The following is a 23,452-nucleotide window of genomic DNA, read 5'->3' as shown; positions in this document are numbered from 1 at the left end:
TGTCCTTTATAGCATTTGTCTTAGTCATGGTATCTGTTCAGAGCAGTGAAACCCTAAATAAAAACTTCACATAGATGCCTGGAAGTCTAGATAATTAGCATGCAGACCCCATAAATGTGTCCCTACATATCTGAAGAAACACTTTGTTCAGGTATGATCCATTGCAACTAGTAAGGAACGCGATGAAGGACAAACGTCCATGGTAGGGGCTGGAGAGATGGCTCATCATTTGAGAATTTGTTTCTCAAAAGACCTGCAGGGCACCTAAAAATCCTCTGTCACTTAAGTTCCAGGTGAAACACAGTGACCTCTTCTGGCCTTTGGGGAACAGCATGCACAGACCTATAGAAGGCAAAACACTCATAAATATAAAATAAATCAACGACAACAACAAACAAAAACAAAAGCACCCAAAGGAGGGAAAATCAAAGGAGAAAACTCATAGGGCACCTTTGCCTGGATATTTTGTCCAGCTTTTAAAGAAATCTAGAAACTGAATTGTAAACTATGTGGTCTGCTTGAGTTGAAATCCCAAATGGAACACAGTACATTATCAAGAACAAAAGTCATCATCCTAATCAAGAAGAACAAGAAAACAACCAACCATAAAAACCCTATCCCCTAACAGCTCTTGCAATTTATTATCTCTTCTGTGCAGTTACAATTGATATCATGTTTGAAGGAAACCAAAAGCAAGCAATTCTGTTTCATGACTGCTTCTATACTCCCTATAATATTGTTTTATTTCCTGGGAGATACTACAGAACACCTGATGAATATTCCATTAATATGTTCAACACTCTCTTCCACAAAAGAGTATATTTTAGTGGTCACTAAATATTTGATAAGGATACTGCATTGATTTTTTTTCATCATGAAGTTGATATTCAGAGTTGGACACACAATCTACACTGAAAGTACAATTTTTTTTGTATCTCAGTCTGACTGGGAAGTCATTATGATTCCCAATCCCTGTGAGAATGCAGAGATCCATATCTGCCTGAGAGCTGTGGGATTTCAGAAGGTTACATCACACTTCAATAAAGAAGGTTCTTAAGAGTGACGAGTTCGAGATCACTGTTTGATTCACAAGGATACATTTGATTTACTCAAAAGTAACAGGACACAAGGATTCAGTATCTGCGGTGTACATGGTCTTGCTGGCCTCCTCACAGAACCTCTTTCCCTCCTCACAGGATGCTTGCAGTTCAGTCTGCTCCACCAGCAGTTTTCTGTTCTCATTCATCAAAATCCTTACATTCTTCTTCAATTCACTGCATTCATTCAGGAGGTGGAAGTTTCTGATGCTGAATCAAAAACAAATAATGGTAAATCCCAGGCAGTTTCTATTTGCCTGCCACTCCTGCAAGTACAATCATCCCTTCAAGGGCCCCATCCCCAGGCATCTCCAGACTACAGCCACAGTTTGCATTTTAGCACCAATTAGAGGCAGGTCAAATCCCGAGTCCGCAGTCCACGGGAATCAAAGTACATCAGAAAATCCTGACACTAGAGGGTATATATACATCAAAGCAGAGGAAATGGTGCATATGGGTGCTTATGTGTTCATGGTATTCTAAAGCCATTGGCAGGTAGAGGGCCAATCCCCTCTGAAGGATGATAGAAGACCCAGCAGCTATACAATCTTCCCATGTGTTTCTCATGGATCCCAGATCTTTTTTCAAAGTCATAGCTGGACAGAAGTATTCCCTGCCTAGTGCTGGGGTCTCCTTTCTGTCAGTGACTCACCCGTAGGAATTGTTCTCTTGTGTGAGCTCCTTGTACTTCTCCATGGCATCACTTATCCAGTTGGTCATCTTATGCATATCCATCGTTCTCATCTCATGTTGGGATTTAAGCATTGGCAATTCAACACTCAGCCTGTGTTAGAACATGACCCAAGGAACAAATAACTGTCTGAACTCATGATTTCAGAATTATATGAAGTGTAAATAAAAAGTACCCAATAAAAAATTCAAATTCAAGGAATGGGGGCTAGGGAAGAAAGTGGAAAACTCAAAGACCACAGCAAAAACACAACAGTGAGACTCAAACCATCACTCTCCCATAGAAAATATTTCTCTGCAAATCAGCACACATTTGTTTTGAAATAAGGGCTCCTTAAAAGGCTAGTGAGATACCGTCCTACAAAGACCCTCTGTATAGGAGGGGGGAAAGTCTGAGAGCTGCATGTTTGGGAATAACAAGTGCCAAGAATTTATTCCCACAGTGACCTTTTCTAGGTCACAATAAACCATCCTTGGATAGTTAAAAAAAGAAAAGAAAATTCAAAGCAGGAAAATAAATAAATAAATAAATAAATAAATAAATAAATAAATAAATAAATAAATAAGTGAAATCAGAGTGTTCTCTGGACTACCTAAGCCAATTTATATAACACAAACTTGCTCCTTCCTATTGGTGCTGGTTAAACTCATTATCCTGGGCATTGGACGGCAGAGCCAGGGGACCAAATGGAGGGAGCTGACCTTCAAGATCTGGCCAGGTAAGCATGAAGTAATTGAATAGTTGTGTAAGAAGTATAAGATGTTTCCTCCAGTCTGTGCCATAGCCTTGGGTCCAACAGAAAGATGTGATGACATTTCTCTTGTTTTGAATGCAGAGATTCTCAATCCTTGTTACATGACTCCCAGAGGCCGTAACTACTTTTTACAGGGAAGAGGATTCATAACACCTCCTCCCCTCAGGAGAGCCCTATGTGCCAGCAAGGTAAACAGAAGGAGCAAAGTGCTCTGTTGATCAATGACGGCCTCCATGGACTCATCACTATCATGACCTGCAAACTGTTCATCAAACAAATCCTCAGACCCAATCAAAGGTCCCAGACTCCCTGATCCTGAGCAAAACACACACAAATACTTTCACATCCACCCATACATACCAACCCATATATAAACATAATTAGAATGCCAACTTTATCATAGAGGTGCCATAGAATCAGTGTATAACGACCAAAATCAGAGTAAGAGTGAGGACATTCAGGCATTTCATTCACACACTTAGATGCAGCAAGTGTGAGCAGGTCCTTCCAGCTGTTGAAAAAATCCAATCCAACTCCAAGGAGCTCAGGGTCAAGTACAAGAGAGGTTGACCCTAAACACACAGCACCTAGCTTCTCTCACAGGCCAGCACCCGCCAAGGCTCCTTAAAGTCCAGGATGAGAGGTGAAACACTTTCTGGATGTGAGGAAATCTTGGCTTAGCAGAGAGAGCACAGACACTCAATAGGTTACAGGGCATAATGACTACCTGTAGTTCAAACCATCATTGACATAAAGGTCCAGGATTCGAGAAAGTTCATCCCGCTCGATTTTACACTTCTGGATTTCAGATTGTAGTTCCTCCAATTTCTTTATACGTTTTTCATGGTTACTGATGAAATTTTCTGATTATGCCTTCCGAATAAACCCTGTAGATAGATAAACACAAGTGAATGTACATATTTGATAGCCCATGGGCAGAAAAGACCATTCTGAATCTCAAAAAGGAGGTTGAGGAAGAGGAAAGGCTGGAGACTTGTTGAATCCCTGAAAGAGAAGAAAAGCTATCTCTAATGTGGACTCTTAAGCTATTTCCCTCTTCCCAACCTCCATTGCCATACATAAGCCTCACTCACTATTACATGATCCCTCATACTGAAAGATAGAATCTACCTCAGACATAAAGATTTGGGACATTGTCAGCAGATATCAGTTGTGGAGCAGGTAAATCCTGGAGTTCACAGCACCATCAAACCCTAATCGTGTGTTCAAGCTTAAAGTGTCTGCGACCTCAATTCATGACTAGGGGATGCATCCTTCCTTGTTCTTGTCATCACAGACTTAGTAACCTACAGGAATCTAGAGGATGAAGTGCTTCAGCACCCAACCATGAATGGGCACATTGTTATCCTCATAGGGCTTCCTCCTGGCATTCCTTGGCAGTAGAAATTAAAAAGCTCATAGAAAAGAAGCTGCAGGCCTGCCAATTCCTGGCTCTCTGTCAAATTAATCACCAGGACTCTTGACTCTTGGTCTGCAATTGACAAATTCCAAAGCTCCTGCCTGTAAGGACTACTCCTGAAAGGCACAGCTGAAACCTGCCTCCTGGAGGAAGTTCCCCAACTCTACCCAGTACTCACTATGCCTTCCCCAGAATGATTTCATTCTTCCGTACTTACAAGACAGAAGGCCAGCTTTCTTCTGCCTCGGTCTGTTCTCTCCTTGGTCTCCCCTCTCCTTCTGAACGAGCTTGAACAGCCGGTGAAACATGCCTGTTTGTGAACCCAAAAGGCACTGAAGGAATCCCACAGGCAGTTGGTGTCACCACAACACTGGTGACGTCACAGAAGATTCTAGTGCTCTCTTAGATACAAGAGATTGTCCAAGGAAGACATTACTGATGACATCACTGGGAAATTCTATGGCCTACCTGCTACCCAGCTCTCCCAAAAGCAACCAATTTCTATGGGGCCCTTTTCTGCAGCCTCTCCTGTGACCCAGGGAATATCCTTTGACAACTTCTCCTCCAAAGTTAGATATTTCTGTCTGCTTCATCGGATGTCATCAATGCTTTTGATGGGGAGAGTTGGTTACAACCCTTAATTGGATAAGAGATTTTTGTTAGTATCCAAATCTCTAGGGACCATAAATGAGGGAGATTTCTCTCAATAATAAGTCTACACCTGAGACAATGCACATACATACAGTCCAATTCCCAAAGTTTCCCTGTTTCCTAGAGGCCAATATATTTCTCCTATACTTTTAATTTTATAAAACCTGAATAATATTTGCTTATTGTGCATTCCTTGATAGCCAGGACTATTTCCACATACACGTCCACGTATTTCACAAAGTCAACGGTTAATAATCCTACTTCTTGCAATAAAAACTCCCTTTTCTTGGGAATATAGGGGATCAGATACAGGGCAAATATAAAATCATAAATTTCTGTCCCTTCTTTTACATATTAAGTTGGACATCCTCCCTTTCTCAAATACACTCAGACAATTAAATTGGTCATCAGTGAGTAAAGGTCAACCTGGACCTCGTGGTCCTCCATTGTAGCCAGATAGCCATCACTTCTCCAATATCTGTCTTCCTTAATTTCCAAGTCCAGTCATGAGGATATCGGGGATTGCCCCTTGATACTTTATTCCTAACAAACATAAGAATCAGCAGGATGGGCAGGGAGTCGAATGGCCTGAGGTCAGGTTAAACCTCAATTTTAGTGGGTCCCTAAGTTCAGGGGAAAGTCCATTTGACATTGTCATCTGTGGCTTCTGTGTTCTTATCGTAGGTGTGCTCAGTCTGTGCTATGACGCCTCCTAACCTCACAGATGTTAGAGACAAAAACATGTATGGCTTCTCTGGGAAGGGCTCTGCCTCTGACTCCCACCTGGAGTTGGACATCATCGCTATGCAAAGCTCAAAACAGAGGGGTGGAGATGGTGGACGCCTTAGAAGTTTAGGGTCATTTCTTCCAAATAAGGCACATATTTTTCCAATGTAATTTTTCCCTTGTTCTTTACCCATGGTAGCTGGCTTCATTCCTGGCCTGAAGTATACTGGAGTCCAATCTTTTGGATTACTGAAGCATCTTTTTGTGAGATGACAGGCCCACCAAGGGGCCTGCTGCATACAGGCTCCTATCACCAAGGAAGTTGTTGCTACAGAATCTTGGCATGGCGGCAGCAGCACACGATCTCTCAGTCTTCTCTGCTGCAATTGCTAAAAGAGTAATAGGGTTGTTTGTTTGTTAATATTTTATTGGAAATACCTACAATGCTGGTCAGTGTTGATACATGCCTTTAATCCCAGCACCCATAAAGTTTTTTTCTCCTTTTTTCTCTTCTTTTTTTGCAATTGTTGTTAGAATTCCCATTGTTTTCTTTGGTAATTCCCTCTATTTATTCTGTACCTAGAATGTTACCCACACTCTTCATGGCCCTATTCTTCATGTTAAAGATTTTATTCTTACCACCCACACCGCACATGATCACATTATTTACTTTCAAATAAGCAAAACAGGCATGAAAAAGAGTTAACTCATATGGTCTCAGGTAATCAACACATCAGCAGTTTCAACTAGGCTGCTCTTCGTTCCAGCTCACTGGATGCAGGCCTGAGTCCATGGGGTATCTTGGAAGGAAGAAGCACACACTACCTCACAGCTCTCTCTGCTAGCGACTGCTAGAATTGTGACAGGACCTGTGTTTGTTTATTAGAAATATCTACAAAGCCTATCACAGTTGGCACACACCTTAATCCCAGCATTCAAAATTTATTTTAATCGTTGATGTTGTTTTTTGTTTGGTTTTTGTTTTTAATCCCCCAAGCTAATTGCTCTATACCTAGAATGTTAAACACATGCTCTGGAGGAACCTATTCATGTTAGGCAATGCTTTTATTTTTACCAACCACTCCACAGATGATCCCATTATTTACTTTCAAATAAGAAGACCGTCATAGAGAAGTGAGTTAACCAGTATGCTCTCACAGAAGAAACACATCACGACTATGGAATGGCAACCCAACCTTTTGCATTTGTTATGCCTTTTAAATTTTTTTATTCTTTATATGTTTTTAGTTACATTCAAATGTTACAGCCTTTCTCTGTTTCACACCCATATCCCCCTACCCCATCCCCCTCACCCTGTTTCTCTGAGGGTGTTCTCCCCCCCACCCAACCCTTCCTGCCACCCTGCCCTGACATTCTCCTACACTGGGGCATAGAGCCTTCGCAGGACCAAGGGCTTCTTCTCTCATTGATGCCCAACAAGCCAATCTTTTTCTACACATGCTGCTGGAGCCCTGGGTCTGTCCATGTGTACCATTTGAATGGTGGTTTAGTCTCTTGGAGCTGTAGTTGGTTGGTATTATTGTTGTTATGGGGTTGCAAACCCCTTCAGCTCCTTCAATCCTTTCTCTGCCTTCTCCATTGTTCTCAGTTCAATGGTTGACTCCAAACATCCAACTCTGTATTTGTCATGCTCTGGCAGTGCCTTCAGAAGACAGCTATATCAGGCTCCTGTCAGCTCGCACTTCTTGGTATCACCAATATTGTCTGAGGTTGGTGGATGTATATAGACTGGATCCCCAGTTAGGGCAGTCCCTGGGTAGCCTTTCCTCAGTCTCTGCTCCAGACTTCATCTCCACACTTCCTCCTGTGAGTATTTTTGTTCCCCCTTCTGAGAAGGACTGAAGCTTCCACACTTTGGTCATCCTTCTTCACCTTCATGTGGTCTGTGGATTGCATCTTGGGTAATCTGAGATTTTGGGCTAATATCCACTTATCACTGAGTGCATACCATGTGTCTTTTCTTGTGATTGGGTTTCCTCACTCAGGATGATATTTTCTAGTTCCTTCCATTGCCGTAAGATTTCCATGAAGTCATTGTTCTTGATAGCTGAGTAGTATTCACTGTGTAAATGTACCACATTTTCTGTATCCATTCCTCTGTTGAAGGGCATCTGTATTTTCCCAGCTTCTGGCTCTTAGGAATACGGCTGCTATGAACATAGTGGAGCATGTGTCTTTGTTGTATGTTGGAGCATCTTTTGGGTATATGCCCAGGAGAGGTATAGCTGGGTCCTCAGGCAGTTCAATGTCTAATTTTCTGAGGAAACTCTAGACTGATTTCCAGAGAGGTTATCCAGTTTGCAATCCTACCAACAGTGGAGGAGTGTTCCTCTTTCTCCGCATTCTCGCCAGCATCTGCTGACACCTGAGTTTTTGATCTTAGCCATTCTGACTGGTGTGAGGTAGAATCTCAGGGTTGTTTTGATTTGCATTTCCCTGATGACTGAGGATTTTGAACGTAACAGAAAGCATTTTAAGAAATGATGCTACCCTAACTGGTGGTCTGCATGTAGTTGAGTGCCAATGGATCCATTTCTATCTCTTTCTACAAAGTTCAAGTCCAAGTGAATCAAGGAAATCCACATAAAACCAAACATGCAGAAGCTAATAGAAGGGAAAAATGTCACAAAGTTTCTAGAACACATTTGCACAGGAGAAAGTTTTCAGAACAGAATACCAAAGAGTCAGGCTCTAAGATCAACAGTAAATGTATGAAATCTCAACAATCTGAAAACTTTCTTTAAAGCAAAGGACACTGCCAGTAGGACAAAACAGCAAGCTACAGATTCGTAGAAGAGTTTTACCAACCCTACATCTGAGAGAGTGCCAACATTCAAAATAAACAAAATACTCAAAAAGGTAAACTCCCAGACTAACAAATAACCCGACTTTTACACTGGGTCAGAGAGCTAAACCAGGAATTCTCAACTGAGGATCTCAGTGCCTAAGAAACTCATCAAGAAATGTTCAACATCCTTAGTTATCAGAAAAAGGCAAATCAAAACGAACCTGAGATCCTTCATTACACCAATCAGAATGGCTAAGATAGAAAACTGAGGCAGCAGCAGATTGGGCTGGGATGTAGAGAAAGTGGAACACTCCTCCATTGTTAGTGTGATTACTAGCTGTATAGCCACTCTGGATATCAATGTGGAGGATAATGGGAACAATGCAAATAGATTTACCTGAAGACCCAGCTTTACCACTCACTTCAGCGCATATACTCAAACCTGATCCACATATGACAAGGACGTGTGGTTGAATATGTTCATAGCAGCCTTACTTATATTAGTCAAATGCTGGAAAGAACCACGATAGACCTCAGCTCAACTGAGGAATGAATGTAGAAAGTGCGCTCTATTTAAACAGAGGAACAGTACTCGGGTATCAAAGATGAATACAGCAGGACCTTTGTAGGCAAAGGGATGGAACTGGAAAACAGTGAAGTAGCAGAGATCGAAAAGGACATAACATGGGATGTATTTAGTGACAAATGGCTGTTAGCCCAAAAGTTCAGAAGACCCACTATACAAATCATTGATCACATGAAGGGTAACATGTCAGAAGGCCAAATTGTGGATGCTTGAAACCCACTTAGAAGGGGAAGAACATAATCATGGGAGGCAGAGGGATGGAGGGACCTAGGTAGAGGCAGGGAAGGATGGACAAGGGGCGGGGGGAGTAGCAACAATGAAAAGAGACAAGAGAGAAACCCAGAGGAAAAGTGGAATCAATGACAATAAGCATCAGTGGTGGGTGGTGAACTTGGGTAACCCAAATGAAAAATGAAGAAGTCAAAATGTCCTCATTTACAGATGACCTGATTCTATTTTAAAAACTCTAAAAATGTATCACAGTCTTTTAAGACTGATAAATACATTCATAAAAGCACAATACAATGTGAACACACAAAATTTCTTAGCCTTCCTTTATGCCAATCCAATTCATACCATGAGAAAATCTGGGAAAAATTCCCCTCATAATAATTTGAAAATATAAAATAAAATGATGTGGATTAAAATATTTAATGCAAAGACAACTATGAACTAGCTAGAGGTGATGCTAAACAGACAAGTTGTCTCTAAAAAATTAAGTTTCTTATAGCTGAAAATACATTCATTAAAGTAGTAGAATGCAAAATAACACACAAAACTCATTATCTTTCCTGTATACCAAAAACAAACCATGGGAAAGAAATTAGGGAAATATTCTACTCAAAATACTCTTAAAATATATAACAAAACACCCTGGATAAGCACACTTATAAAGCATACTATTAGTAAGAAGACATAGGAAGTACCCATGATCCATCCTGAATACATATAAGAACTTTCCAACTGATGTTCTGAAAGACCTTAAAGACTTGAATAAATCAAAGCTTTTATATCTTTATGGATAAGTAGATAATATAATAAGGTCAGTTTTTGATGAATTAATAAAATTAATACAATAAATAGTGATTAGAAAATTTTACTACAATAAATCACCCACTTTTATGAAACGCATGAATTTGAATATAAATATTCTACTATGGGAAAAAGGACAACTTTTAAAGTACAAAGAGCTAACATGTTTAGAAATATAATTTTAAAGAGAAAAAAAGAGGAAGGAAAAATTGTCATGAGAAAAAAATGTGATAGATACTTAAGCAGTGTCATGCGGTTGGCAGAGTGAATATTTCAACAGATTAGAGTGTCCAGGAACTGTGTTTATTGATTTAAAAACCTTCAGGAGGAGGGATTATCAGAGCAGATCTCAAGAAAATTCTGAATGTTCAAATTAGTTTCCTATTGTTATAGGAAACATAAAAATGCCAATGTGGGAAAGTGAAGGTTTTATTCACCCCATAAATTACAGTTCATCATCAATGGAATACGAGATAAGAACACAAGGCAGCAGCTTGACAACAGATAGGAACTCTGATTATTCATCTGCTCAGCTACCTTTCTCTATGACCTCTCCTCCCCTTACTAGGGCTGGTACCACCCACAGTGGGCTAAGTCCCCATACATCAATTGCCATCAAGAAAATGCCAAAGACACAGCCTGCCAGCCATTCTGATGGCGTCAATTGCTCAAGAATGCACCATTTAGACAGCTACACTTAGCCATCACAGCAAGGTATAAAAGGAAAATACAAACCTTAGCCTATTCCAGAGAAAAGTAACACTTCATGAATAGAATTTGAGGTCACAAGTGAAGTTTCATGTGAGGAAGAAATTAGAAGGAATTATGACAGAAATCGAACTTTATTTAAAGTAAAAAGTGACAACAAGTCAAAGCCACAGATAAAATGTTGGTAACTTTGACCTCTTCAAACCTCTTCTGGAGGCTGCAGGGTGGACGCAGGGCATGGTTGTTGGCTGGCACCACCATGGCCCATTCACTGTTTTGGTGAAGGATTTTCCATCAGAAGCCTTAGCCTTAGTACAGAGGCCAGGTCCCAAGTACTAATCATAGTCAGTCAATTGGATGACAGATCTTGTGCTCCAAAGAAATGGAAGAGTCCATTTAGTCATGATTTCAGGATGGCTCTAACTCATTTCAGAGTCATAGATATTGCAAGCATCTAGAACACCAAAAGACCCATTGTCTAACACCAGTATTCTCTGCTGTCCCCTCAGTCACCATGGTAATAATCAGTGGTGAGCTCTATAGTATTATTTGTTCCAGTTTCCTGGTGGTGCTGCTTCCAAATATTGTTTCTTTGACCCAGACAGAAGCTTCAAGTAAAATAATAAATAATTTTTGCATTGAAAGCCATTGTAGTTGTAGTTAACAATGAAGACCTCAAGCAATCTTCCCTCAGTCCTCCTGTTTTAGGTTTTTTGTTTTTCTTTTGTTTTGTTTTTCTTTTTGTTCTATTCTTCTTAGGATCTTCTTAGAGTGATCATGAAATGGTCAGAAGAAGTTCAAGTACAAACTCCGATGTGCAGAAAGACCCCAGTCTTTCTGGCAGGTCCACTGTGTTTGCTGCATTAGGGCTTTTTCCCTTTTGCCTTACATGTTACTCATTACCACTCTCTTGGAGCCTTTTATCCAGGCGTAATTAGTAACATATCTATCATAATTATTTGAAATTCAATTATCCAATTCTAACTACTCTATCTCCCACTACAAACCAGAGACAGGCGTTGAGTCCTGTAGGGTGTGGTTTTGATGCTTAGATCAGGAATCTTCCTTTGAACGCTGATTCTTGATAGTTCAATAATGATGCTGTTGGCCAACCAGCTGGGTGGCATAGGCAGGTCTTCTAGTTTTCCTCCAGGCAGGCTAGGAGACACAGGAGAGGAGAAGGGATTTAATACTTCAGAGGGAGTAAGAGCTACCAGCCATTTGATATCTAGGGTTGAGTGGCCTTTGATGGTCTCCCAGACTGGGCTTGGTGTAGCGGCCAGGAGGTTATAAACACAATAAAGTTAAGAGCAGATTTGGGTGCTGAGCTATGACCAAAGGCAACTTAGCAACTGAGCTGAGGGCAGATTTAGAGGTGCTGAGCTGGGAGTAAAAAGGAGGGCATCCTATTTGGAGGAGGCTTAGAAGAACCTGGCCACTGAGCCGTCTCATCAAAAGTATCTTAATGTATGTGTCTTTTATGTGCAATCCAAAGAAACCTGGGCAGGGTTGATAGCTTGGTCTGCCGAGAGCTTAAAGTGAGGCAGTAGAAACAACACTCTACAGAGTCCTATGTGAGCAATCCATGGGCATTAAGGAGGGAATCCAAAGTCACCTTGACTAAGAGAGTTAGAGCTGACCCAGATGTAGCTTTTCACTATAACCATCCCTTCCTTTTGATCTTTTAGTGTGCCATTTCTTCAAGAATATTAGTGAGAAGGAGAATTTGACTCTAAAGGTTATTCTTGGTTGTTGAATTGTCTTCATCTGAGACTAACCAAACCACAAAAGTAGAGGGGAAATCTGTGAGGGATTTCCGTTTAATGTAAATTCAAATTTACTTCTAATCTGGATATTTGAGGTAGGAAGTCACACCTTTAACCCAGAACTTTAATCCTGATCTTCTTTTTTCTTTTTTAGTCATCTACAGATACATCATTATTAGGAATGTGTCCTTCTCACTGGAGACCAGAGAAGAGACCTACAGTTCCATGATACTTAAATGTCATAGCAAGACATCAAAACAAAATGTCAAAGTGTGAATGGAGGAAATTATTTAGGACAGTGTTTTGCAAACAAGTTTTGATACAGATATTCTTGGAAGGAGAGCTCTGCAATTTTGCATTTCATATTTGACTTTGCTGGTACTCTGACTGGGATCAACATAAAACTTCTTGGGATTTTCTTAATCTCCTTTATGAATAGAGATGAATGAACCATCAGCTCTGTCATCTATGTTATTATGGCTACAGTGAGGACCAAGTATGCTAAAGTTCTTCATCTGATTTTTCAAACAGCGTGCTCATACAGGTGTGAACCTCTGTGGGTTGTGGGAGGGCAAGGTTGAGAACACTGGCTGAGGGCTGTGAATGGAGAAGTGGGACGATGCATGCAGGAGGGAGGGAAAGGCCTGAATGTGGCTCATGAACAAATTCACAATATCCATTGACTTAATGACCATTCAGGAAGTGGACTTCTGCAAAATGACTTGAGCTGACCAGCATGGCAGGAAACCAGAAACAGATTCAATGGGGATTTAGATCAACTGGATGGGAAACATGGGCTTAGAGGCAGAGACGTGTCAGCACATGAAGAGTGGAAAAGCCAGTGTGGTCTGTTAAGCTTCTCAGCCCCATGGTTAGAGGCAAATAGCAACAGGTTTTAGCACTGAGGAAAAGAAGAAATAAAAGCCAATTTGTTGAAAATCCCCATCACCAAAAAGTAGTGAGATCCTCTGTGATGCACATCATCTCTCAGGGGCACTGGCCGTCGGAATGGCTGGATGATGGCTCTCGGCATGGGCTCTGCCTGCACCCCTTTCCTAACTGAAGATCTCAAATCTGCTTCAGCCGGGTCATCAGCTCTCCATTCTGTGGCATGGAGATCAGATCGCTGCGTCTGCCTATGCAGTCTTTCTTTACCTATGAAGACCTGAGGAACTGTTCTCCATCCAGTGAGCTGTTGTAATTAATCTTGAATCTCATTGGTGTTGTTAGTGGCTGTGATGTTCACAGACTCCAGAAGACCAGGACTGAAAGGCAGTTGACTGAGGATTTCTTGGGTCTTTCTGCAATAGGGGCAGGTGGGCTGGATGAACACGACCACCTTCCCAGATGGGAACTTGCAGTTCACAAACCACTGAGCCACGCTGACAGGCTGCAGCTTTCCAGGAAGGAACATTCGGTTGAGGGTACTGGTCCCGTGTCAAATGTGATTGGAAAACCTGATGTCTTTGCTTCTGTGGACCAAGACCGGAAAAACCCAACTACATAAAAATCTGAGGACAAGTTGTGAGACGTTTGTTCTTTCCTTCAATCATGTAGGTCCTAGGAAGGAGCTCAGGTGTAGGGAGTTGGCAACAATTACCTTTATCTGTTGAGCCATCTCACCTGCTGAATCCCTCATTCATGGAACTGAAGAAACTCTGTATCCATCTCGTATTCTGTGTATATATCTATGTATCATTCGTAGAGTGGATACTTTTGTTTGTTGGTTGGAAAGCACCAGTCTGGAGGGCTCATGGTTGGTCTCAGTAGTCCAGTCCAGGAGCTGCTTTACAAGAATCATTCACTGATCTGGAAGAAACTCTTTTTATAGGCAGTGAGATCTTCTGGAACAATATCAACCATCCTTCTCCCTTCCCAGTGTTGAACTGAATCATTCTCCACCAAAGGCCTGTGGTCTCTGCTGCAGGCTGCATCCTCCCAGGCTGTCTGAAGCTTGTTCATAGCAGTGCATTTATGGGACGGCAACATGATTTCCTTACCACTTCACTCCCCCCCCAGGAAATATTTTTCAATTCTTTACTTAATCTGATGGGTCTAATCTACATCATCACCCAGGATGAGATGGGGGAGTTCTGTTCCAACCCGTACAGTAAGAGATGCTGAGATATGATGCTGTATCCACTAATGCCCTACATGGACACCTGCCAGTTTAGACAATAAGCATGGCTATCCAATATGTGTGTTCCTACTGGTCCCTAGAAAGAGACAGTGAGAAAATATGCCTTGTCCATATGAGGCCAGACAAGAATTTGTGGTTCTAGAAGACAAGGTACGAAGGACTGCGTGTAAATCCCAGTAACTGAGAAAGCAGCCTGGAGCCAGTTGTGTTACTGAGACTTCAGACAGCTTGGCCTTTACAAAAGTGACACAGCAGACTTCCATGACCAAACCCTTAGCCTGGAAGATGTAGTTATGGTAGCCAAGAAAAGCAAACACAGAACTGTCCCCTTTGCCTGCCTCTTACTACTCTGCTCTCCCATATCACAGGAGGCTGAATGGTCTTCCGCATACCCTGAGATGCAGCTCACAAGGGACAGCGCCTGTCATCAACAGAGCTTCATCTGAGCCTGCCCTTGGCCTGTGGTGGATGTGCAGGAAGTGAGCTGACAGGTGAAACGTAGCGTGGCTGGGTCTCAAAGTGCAGCATGAGACTCACCCACTGTGATTGTCAACACTTCCATGTCTCCATTGGGAGGGCAGTGTCACAATGTCCTCCTACTGTCTTCTCACTCCATTCATATGCTTCGTGTGACACAAGCTCATTCACAGTTCACAGGAGGCAGCATAGCTTCAGAGCCCTCATGTCTGGGCACAGAAGCCAAGAGAGCCATGTCACAGTTCACAGTGATAATGTAGATAAGCCAGGGCATTTCCTCCAAGTTTTACTTTCAAGTGTATCTTTTTATTGCAGTTTATGCTACTCTTTCTAGAAGGCCACGTTTCGGGAGAGCATTTGGATTTTGCCCCATCCACAGTTTACAGATTACTTACATAGACTCCTAGAGGATTTCAGTGGCAAGTTTCCCTAAAGTTGTATGCAAACTAACCACACACACACACACACACACACACACACACACACACACGCACACACGCACACACACACCCGGTGCAAGGATAATGGAGACGCGCATGTTGAAGTAAAGTTAGGACTGGATCTAGAAGGTAAGATGTGAAGTGTTGTGCTAAAATCTAAGACCCTAGGACGGAGGATGGGAAACAATTGTGAGTGGTGCTTTCCCAGAACGTGGCCACATGAACAATGAAGTATGAGACAACAGACCTGCATGGTCAAAGCCAAACCCCAGGAATGCACACAGTCTATTGAATGAGATTGCAGCTCATCTCTCTGATCTGTAATAGAAGAGTTCAGGTGTTTCCCACACACACTGATATGTAGCAGCTGAGGGCCAGCGCCTCTCCTGCATACTACTTCATTATAGTCCACCCCTAGCACCCTGTAGGATATTTAAGAATGGACCTGACAGGTGATCTTTTGACCCAGTTTAACATGTAGCTGACGTTGAGAATGTCAACATCTCCAGAGCTCTGTTGAGCAGCGGGTGCTGATTTCCTCTGGCTCCCTTAGCAATGCTTCAGAAAACCAAGGAGACAGCCTCCTCAGGCATATTCACAGCTGCACAGGATGGAACTTGACTTCAGAACACCCTAGTCTGAGGTATAGAAGCCAGGATGAAAACTCCATCAGCACTCAGTTGCTATGGAGATGCCCAGAATCATGGATAGATCTCTCTAGATCCCAGGACTGTAGTAATAGATGCCTTGTATTGGTAGAACGTGGTCGTTTAGTTCCCCTACTTACTGCTCAGGACACCTAGAGAAGTCAGGAAGGAGCCAGTCCTAGTTCTGGTTCACTGACTAACAGTTCTTCACTGCACTAGAAAACTGCATGACACTCACACATGTTGACTCAGAAATCTAAGGGGACCACTATCAGGGAATGGCAGTCAGAATAACTCGAGTGGAAAGCCTGAGATGATGAGGTCTCATCTAGAAGTTCTTCTCTCTCCCAGATATTAGTGTCAGACACAAACTGAACCAATCCAAAAGGGGAACAGTCAGCCCTGAGCCAAGGATACGACACTAGTCTCTCCCTTCTTCCTAAGGACCTTTGTCTTCTAAGTAAAAGGAGTAAAAGCCCTAATTTCTCAGGAAAACAGTGGTGCCCTTCCCAACAACTGGCTTCTGAAACAGAGAAATTAATGATGTAAAGTCTCTGACTTCCAGGAACCATAACAAGCAGGGAAGTCCAGCTGCTTCTTATAGGCTCCCGGCTCTGGGTTTCCATACCTGGAAGGCTCAGCTCAAGGCCATCTCCTCAAGGAACCTCCTCACCCTTTGCCCAGAGCTCACTGAGCTTTCCCAAGGACCATTTATTTCTTCCTTTTTTACAACAAGACAGAAGGCCAGCTTCCTTCTCCCCAACTCTCACCGATTCATGCTCTTTGCTCTTTCTCCCAAACGGCTGCTTAGCCTGGACAACAGGTTGATTAGTGAAATCTGGAGGCATTGAAGAAATATCCCACAGGCAGTTGGTGCCACCACAACACTTGTGGCATCATAGAAGATGCTAGGGCTCTCCTGGATACAAGAGATTGTTCAGGGAAGGGTCTACTGACGACGTCACTGGGAACTGCCAGGGCCTCCTGCTAACCAGCTTTCCTTATGGTGACCAGATTCTGAGGTGCCATCTCCAGGAGGCTCTCCAGTGACACACTGGAACCCTTTCCATATCTCCTCCCTCTAAAGCTAGAGATTTCTCTTTGCTCCATTAGTAGTTACCTGCTCTGAAAGGGCAGATTTCGTCAGGGGCTTGGCATGGGGAGAAAACATCACGGGACATGGGGTGGAAGAGTCTTCTCCATAATAATTTTATTCCCAGATCCATTCCTGTGACATACATTCCAATTTCCTAGGTTTTCCTGTTTCCCAAAAGTCAGTATTTCCCTCCAGACCTTTAATTTATTGGATATTGGATTTCATTTTCTTATTGTGCATTCCTTCCAAGGTGTCTTTCTTTACACATATTCATGGATGTGTACTCACAAAGTCTCTGTTTCGCATCCCTCTGTTGCAATGATCTTGGTAACATAGTGAACCCAGTTACACAGTGAATATAAAACTTTAAATGTTGTGCACCTACTTCAGATGATAAACTTCCAAATCCTTTCTCCAAAAAATAACCAGATATCAGTGAGCAAAGGACAACGTGGACGGAGATTGGTCCTCTGCAGTTCCATTAGACGTCTCTTCTCTAGTGTCCACCTTCCTGAGGTCCCAGGGCCAGGCCTGAGGGTGTTAGAGTTTGGACCATGATCCTGTATTCATGCCAAATGTAAGATCCAGGAGGTTGGGCAGGGAGTGGAAGGGCTTGAGGTCAGGTGAAAGCTCAACTTTAATAGGTCCAGAAGTTCTGGAGGGAGTCTATTTGGCCTTGTCATCTGTGGCTTCTATATTCTTGACCTAGTTGTGAGGAATCCATGTTAAAATTCCACCTAACCTCATAGCTGTAAGAGTGTAAAACATCGCCACGTAGGTCCTTTGCAAATTGCTTTCATTGTCCTTTTTGATGCCCAGTTGGCTCATGCAGGTTCACTACCACTAGGTCCAAATTAGGGGATGTTGTTGATAGATTTAGAGGTTTACTGGGTCTCTCTGATAGTCAAAGTAATAGACTTTACAGAGAACTGGACGGACAGGATTTCAAGAATAAAATAGTTGAAGAATTCTGCCAAGTGCTGATCTCTAAGACTTAGAAGCAATGGGGGGTGTATTCTAAACATAATATTCTATGGTTCAATCCCTCCTTGTATGGAGTACAGCAGGCCCAAAATAAGAAAAGAGCCTTTCCACCTTTCCTGGACTCTAATGAAAGTTTCCATAGTGTTTCCTTTAACATCTTGTTCATTATTTCCACCTGCCCAGAATTCTGCACAACAAAGACTCCAAACTATGCATAAATCTTTGACTGTTCTTTACAGGCTTTGGCCGTGAGAGCTGGGCTATTATATGGCAGCATTCCTAGTGAGTGGCAAAATTAGCGGGAAAGTTCCTAGCAGAGCTTTCTAGTTGCTCTATGATCAGTTTCAGTCTGATGTAGTGAGTTTCTACTCACCCAGAAAAGGTATCAATAAAACAAGCAGGTACTTTTATCTTACTCTAGGAGGCCATGTGTCAGTTAATTCAGGTTCCCATAATTTATCAGAGCATTGGCTACCTGTATGCAATCCTTCTGGGTAAATGATCTCTGTTTTTTATTTACATAGGTGTAAATGTGACATCTGGCTTTGACATCTCCTTCTACACTGTCCAGTGTATGTGGGTATAACATACCTTGCTGATGGCAACTGAGAGAGTTCTGTGGACCGAAACAAGTAGTCTGGTAAAGCTGAGTTACCAGAAACCTGCCAATTGTTTCTGGAAGAATGATCTTTCCCTCTGGTGTTCACCACCAACCTCTGGCGTCAAGCTATCCATTTGATTCTTTTGCATCCTCGCCTCTTGGTTATACTCGAAATACACAAGATCTAAGGCACAAACCACATGAAACTCAAGCAGGATGATGAAAATGTGGATGCTTCACTCCTTCTTTAAAGGGGGAACAACATATCCATAGGAGGGGATAGGGAGCAAATTTTAGAGCAGAGAATGAAGGAACGCCATTCAGAGCCTGCCCCACAGGTGGTCCATATCTATCTATGTATATATCTACTATATCTATATCTATCTATATCTATCTATATCTATCTATATCTATCAATATCTATCTATCTATATCTATATCTATATCTATATCTTTATCTATATCTATATCTATATCTCCACCAAAACTTGATAAGATGGATGAAGCTAAGAAGTGCATGCTGACATGAACCGGATATAGATCTCTCCTGAAAGACACAGCCAGAACATGTCAAATACAGAGACAAATGCCAGAAGGAAACCACTGAACTGAGAACGGGACACCCATTGGAGGAAGTAGGGAAAGGACTGAAGGAGCTGAAGGGGCTTGCAACCCCATAAGAACCAACCAGAGCTTCCAGGGACCAAACCACTACCCAAAGACTACACATGGACTGACCCTGCGTAGGTAGCAGTAAATAGCATTGTTGGGGCAGCAGTGGAAGGGGAAGCCCTTGGTACTACCAAGGTTGAACCTCCAGTGTAGGGAATGTTGGAGAGGGCAGTAATGGGGGTTGGACGGGGAGGGTACACCCATTTAGAACGGGAAGGGGAGGGGCTAAGGGGCTGATGGACAGGAAACTGGGAAAAGGAATAACATTTGAAATGTAAATAAGAAATGCCCAATTTAATAAAAATGGGAGAAAAAGAATAACAACAAACAAACCAACAAAACAATATAGAAAATGTTCCAGGGGCAGTGCAGGGGAATAGTGGTGAACAATAAGGGGGATGTATAGGGGATACACATATGGGGTAGGGAGAGGGAAGGGAATGGGGGCTTAAGGAAGGAAACAAGGGAGGGGAATAATGTTTAAAATGTAATAAAGAACTGTGTCTAATAAAAATTTTAAAAGTATCGTTCCTCCAAATTTGCTGGAATTCAATAAATCTGCAGTCATAACCGATGCTGTATAAAAAGGAATGCAGAGGCATACAGCTCCATGTGTCCTGATCGCTTTCTATATTCCCATACGGAATGATTTTATTTCCTCTAAGGTATTAGAGAAATACTTCTGTGTTTCTCCTTTGTTTGTCATTATAAAGGAAGCTAAATTTGTGAGCACAAGGATAAAGCAAGGATATTTTTCATCATGAAAGTGGGTTCCACAGAGCATGACAAACTGTCTACATCAAGAGCACAGGTTCCTGTGCAGCTCTGGCTGGCTGTGAACTGATGATGAAGCCTAAGCTGCATGAGACTTGCAGAACACCACTGTTGCCTTACACTTGTGCTGTTACAGGAGGAAGAACCACAGACGACTCAGGACGGTCTTGTGAGTGAAGGGTTAAAGGTCACATTTTTATTTATAGGCAAGCATTAATTTATTCAAGAACATTTTAAAGTGGGGAGTCAATGAGTTCAATGTATATAGCATTAGGAATATAGCATATTAATTAAAAAACTAAAGTTAACAAATAAATAACAAAACTTCAAACTTAAACAAATAAAACCAAATGCATAAAACCAAACTTCAAACTAAATATCAAATATAACAAGTAAATTAGTCAGCATTCAATTGCTACACAGTTTTCAACATATAACTCCAGCCTGTTGCTGGCCTTGCAAACACAGCAGAACGGCAGGTAAGATGGTAAAAATCTCCTCAAGATGAATGTAGACGCCTCATTCCGGGTGGTTGGTTGTTGATGGACAAGTCGTCAAGAGGTTAAACGTGAGGCGTGTTCCAGGCCACATCTCAAGGTCTTTCAAATGCAGCCCAAGATTGCTATGGTTACAAGGACTGAGATGGGGGAGGTGGTGTCAATCTTTGCACCCTCAGTGCTCCTGGTGGACAGTTCTGTCTCTGAGAGCTGTAGTCCTGCTCTGTGCCCTGGGAAACCTTCTGCTGCAGTGTTCAGACCTAGGGGTGGAAAAGACCTGGTGAGGACCTGCCATGTCACTTATCCCATACACAGCAGCACAATTCAGCAGGATAATCCAGGATGATCTTTCATCTGAGGTCATTCTCTCATGCCCAAGAGAGAAGGGGAAGAGATCCCACAGGCCTGCATATTTTCTCAGCTTTTAAAACTGCTAAAAATTGAACAGTGGAGAGCAGATAAATCCAATCATACATATACATTATATTTTAATATCATGTAGCAATGGCTAAATGTCAGTTGAGGAGAGATATGAACAAACTAGAAAACAATAGGAAGGCCTTGGAAACCCGGCCATCTCTGAAATGAAGACTATTATTATTCCTCCAGTGCAGGAATATGCCTGGGGTCCACTTGACAACCTCAATATCAGCAAAGACCCAGAGAAACAATATCGCAAGAAGTACAAGCACACTGAAGTGATATTATATTTGGCAAGAATATGCGACATGGAAATCTTGCCGAGGGTAGGCATTGAACTCTAAAGCACATATTCATGCAGACAATAAACTATACCACTCCTTTGTTTATGGGTATCGTAAAACTATTTGTGGGGAGACTTAAAGGCACTGGGCTCAGATAATACTAGAGAGCTCAGACTGGAGGGATCAGTACACACTAGCCAGAATCTCTATGGATCACATACACTTCATGGACGGAATGTCTTTTAAAATGGACAAGAATAATATTCTGATCTGCTCCTAGCTGACAGATGCTGAGAACTATGGAGAAAGTCACACACCCAATAAGACAGTTTATAAGTACAGGGAATCTACTTGGGTCCTCTCATCCTGTGCTTTCAAATCATCTCAGTGACACCGAAATGATGCTGCATCTTCTCAGACAAGGCCTTTTGCTCAGTGACCAGTTTTTGCTGATTCAGGGGCTCCTGCAGACTTTCCTCCATGCTCTCCTCATCCTGGTCATTAGAAGATTATATTGCCCATGGAGGCATGCATGTATACAGACACAGACAGACAGATACCCAGACATACACACTTTTGAACTCACCCAATTATATTTGTTCACACATACAAGCAGAGTATTTTGCAGAATGTGGTTAGTTTCCCAGTTAATGGTAATAGAAGAGATCACCCAGTCTACTATTGTGGCATAAGAAAAAAAAAACCTGGAATGGGGTAAGTACACAGTGAGCATAGCCTAAAGACAGCTCAGCCAATAAAGTGTATTCCCATGAAAATCAGAAATTAGAAATGTGACATCTAGGCCTGTTAGCCAAGCCTCCTTAGCAAGGTCACATGGCTGTGCACAGGAGGCTGATTTCAGGCAACAGAGCACTGGGTGGGGGCAGGTGAGCCTCTTCAGTCCTCTGCTCACTGTTTCCCAGTGCATGCAAAGTGAGCTGCATTTTCCAATATGAGGTCCCTTTACCATACAGTACCTGACAGGGGAGCCAAACTACCAGCACAAACAGCTAGGAAATCTCCATAACCACAATCCAAGGTAAAACTTGTACTGGGATGCTATCAGATATAATTCGAGTAAGAGAAGGCTAATTCAAAGCCAAATGCTGGCAGGTATAATCAAACTCAGCCACAGTCCATGGAAGGGCTGGACAACATTGTACCTTTTCACTTTCTGACTGGTGGACATCTGGATAATTTTACTTCATGGCTGCTCTGAGGTGAACCCCTACAACACTAATGTGCCCCAGTTTCTCTGCTCACACCTACTTCTTCTTCTGGAATCGCTGTGTCAAAAGGTTGAACTTTCACAAGAGTTGTACATGGTGTCTCACAGGGCTACCCATTTGACACCTCCAGCAATGTCTGAGGGTCTCACTGTTCTAAACCCTCCTTACAGATGATTTTCACTCAGATCAAATGATTTTGAATAACAATGTTTAAGAGTGCCACAACACAGCACAGGGTGAGTGCTATGGACTATTTTGAGCCTAAGTTTCTGTCTGAGGCAAAGATGTGATTCCACCTCAGCATAACTCCTGGACATCTTCTGCTTGCAGATTCAACTCTAAGCAAATTAATCTTTCAAATAACAAATTCCAGGCCAAACTCCAAAGCCAAGGTATATTCAACCAAGTTTAGGCCAATCTGTAAAGAAAGTGGTGGCAGGAAATGATTAACATAACCAGGATGTTGAGAAGACACAACAAGCCACATGACCTTCCAGTGTTACTATACACCGAGAGCAAAGAAGGCAGAAGAGCCCTCAGTCATCAGTTTCCACACTCAGGTACATGGATTTCACACAGCAGCCTCTCCTCACATCCCTGTACCCTATTCCTGAGTTTTTCTCCAAGTAATGTCAATGTTGATGAATAGTTTTCCCAGTTTAAATAGTTTGAATAGTGATCAAGACCCCATTAAGAACAGTTTAAAATGTAATTGGAAAGATTAGGTTTTCTCTTCTTCTCTCTCTCTGAGTGTTTGTGTGTGTGTGTGTGTGTGTGTGTGTGTGTGTATACTTTTACATGTTTCTAAATATGCACATATAGACTTATACAATATATATAAATACATGTATATGTGTCTGTGTTCAGAAACTTGATGAGTTCACACACACACATGCGAAAAAACACACATATACACACACTTCTATATATAAGACACCCATATCACAAACA

General features: G+C 42.1%; 1 protein-coding gene and 1 pseudogene across 1 annotated transcript; both read right to left on the bottom strand.

The window, feature by feature from the left end:
- Positions 1-1,080: 1,080 nt before the first annotated feature.
- Positions 1,081-16,839, bottom strand: LOC134482254 (uncharacterized). Its single transcript, XM_063274945.1, has 8 exons — positions 16,715-16,839; positions 5,530-5,728; positions 4,184-4,272; positions 3,637-3,673; positions 3,278-3,405; positions 2,142-2,158; positions 1,750-1,881; positions 1,081-1,307 (listed from the first exon to the last, which is right to left on the bottom strand). Exons 1-8 carry the CDS (start codon positions 16,790-16,792, stop codon positions 1,106-1,108), a joined length of 882 nt encoding a protein of 293 aa, XP_063131015.1. The 5' UTR covers positions 16,793-16,839; the 3' UTR covers positions 1,081-1,105.
- Positions 13,309-13,654, bottom strand: LOC134482235 (glutaredoxin-1-like; annotated as a pseudogene).
- Positions 16,840-23,452: the final 6,613 nt, after the last annotated feature.

This window comes from Rattus norvegicus, chromosome 15 (assembly GCF_036323735.1).
Source record: "Rattus norvegicus strain BN/NHsdMcwi chromosome 15, GRCr8, whole genome shotgun sequence".
Classification (NCBI taxonomy): Eukaryota; Metazoa; Chordata; class Mammalia; order Rodentia; family Muridae; genus Rattus; species Rattus norvegicus.
This window is presented reverse-complemented; position numbering and strand designations above follow the sequence as displayed.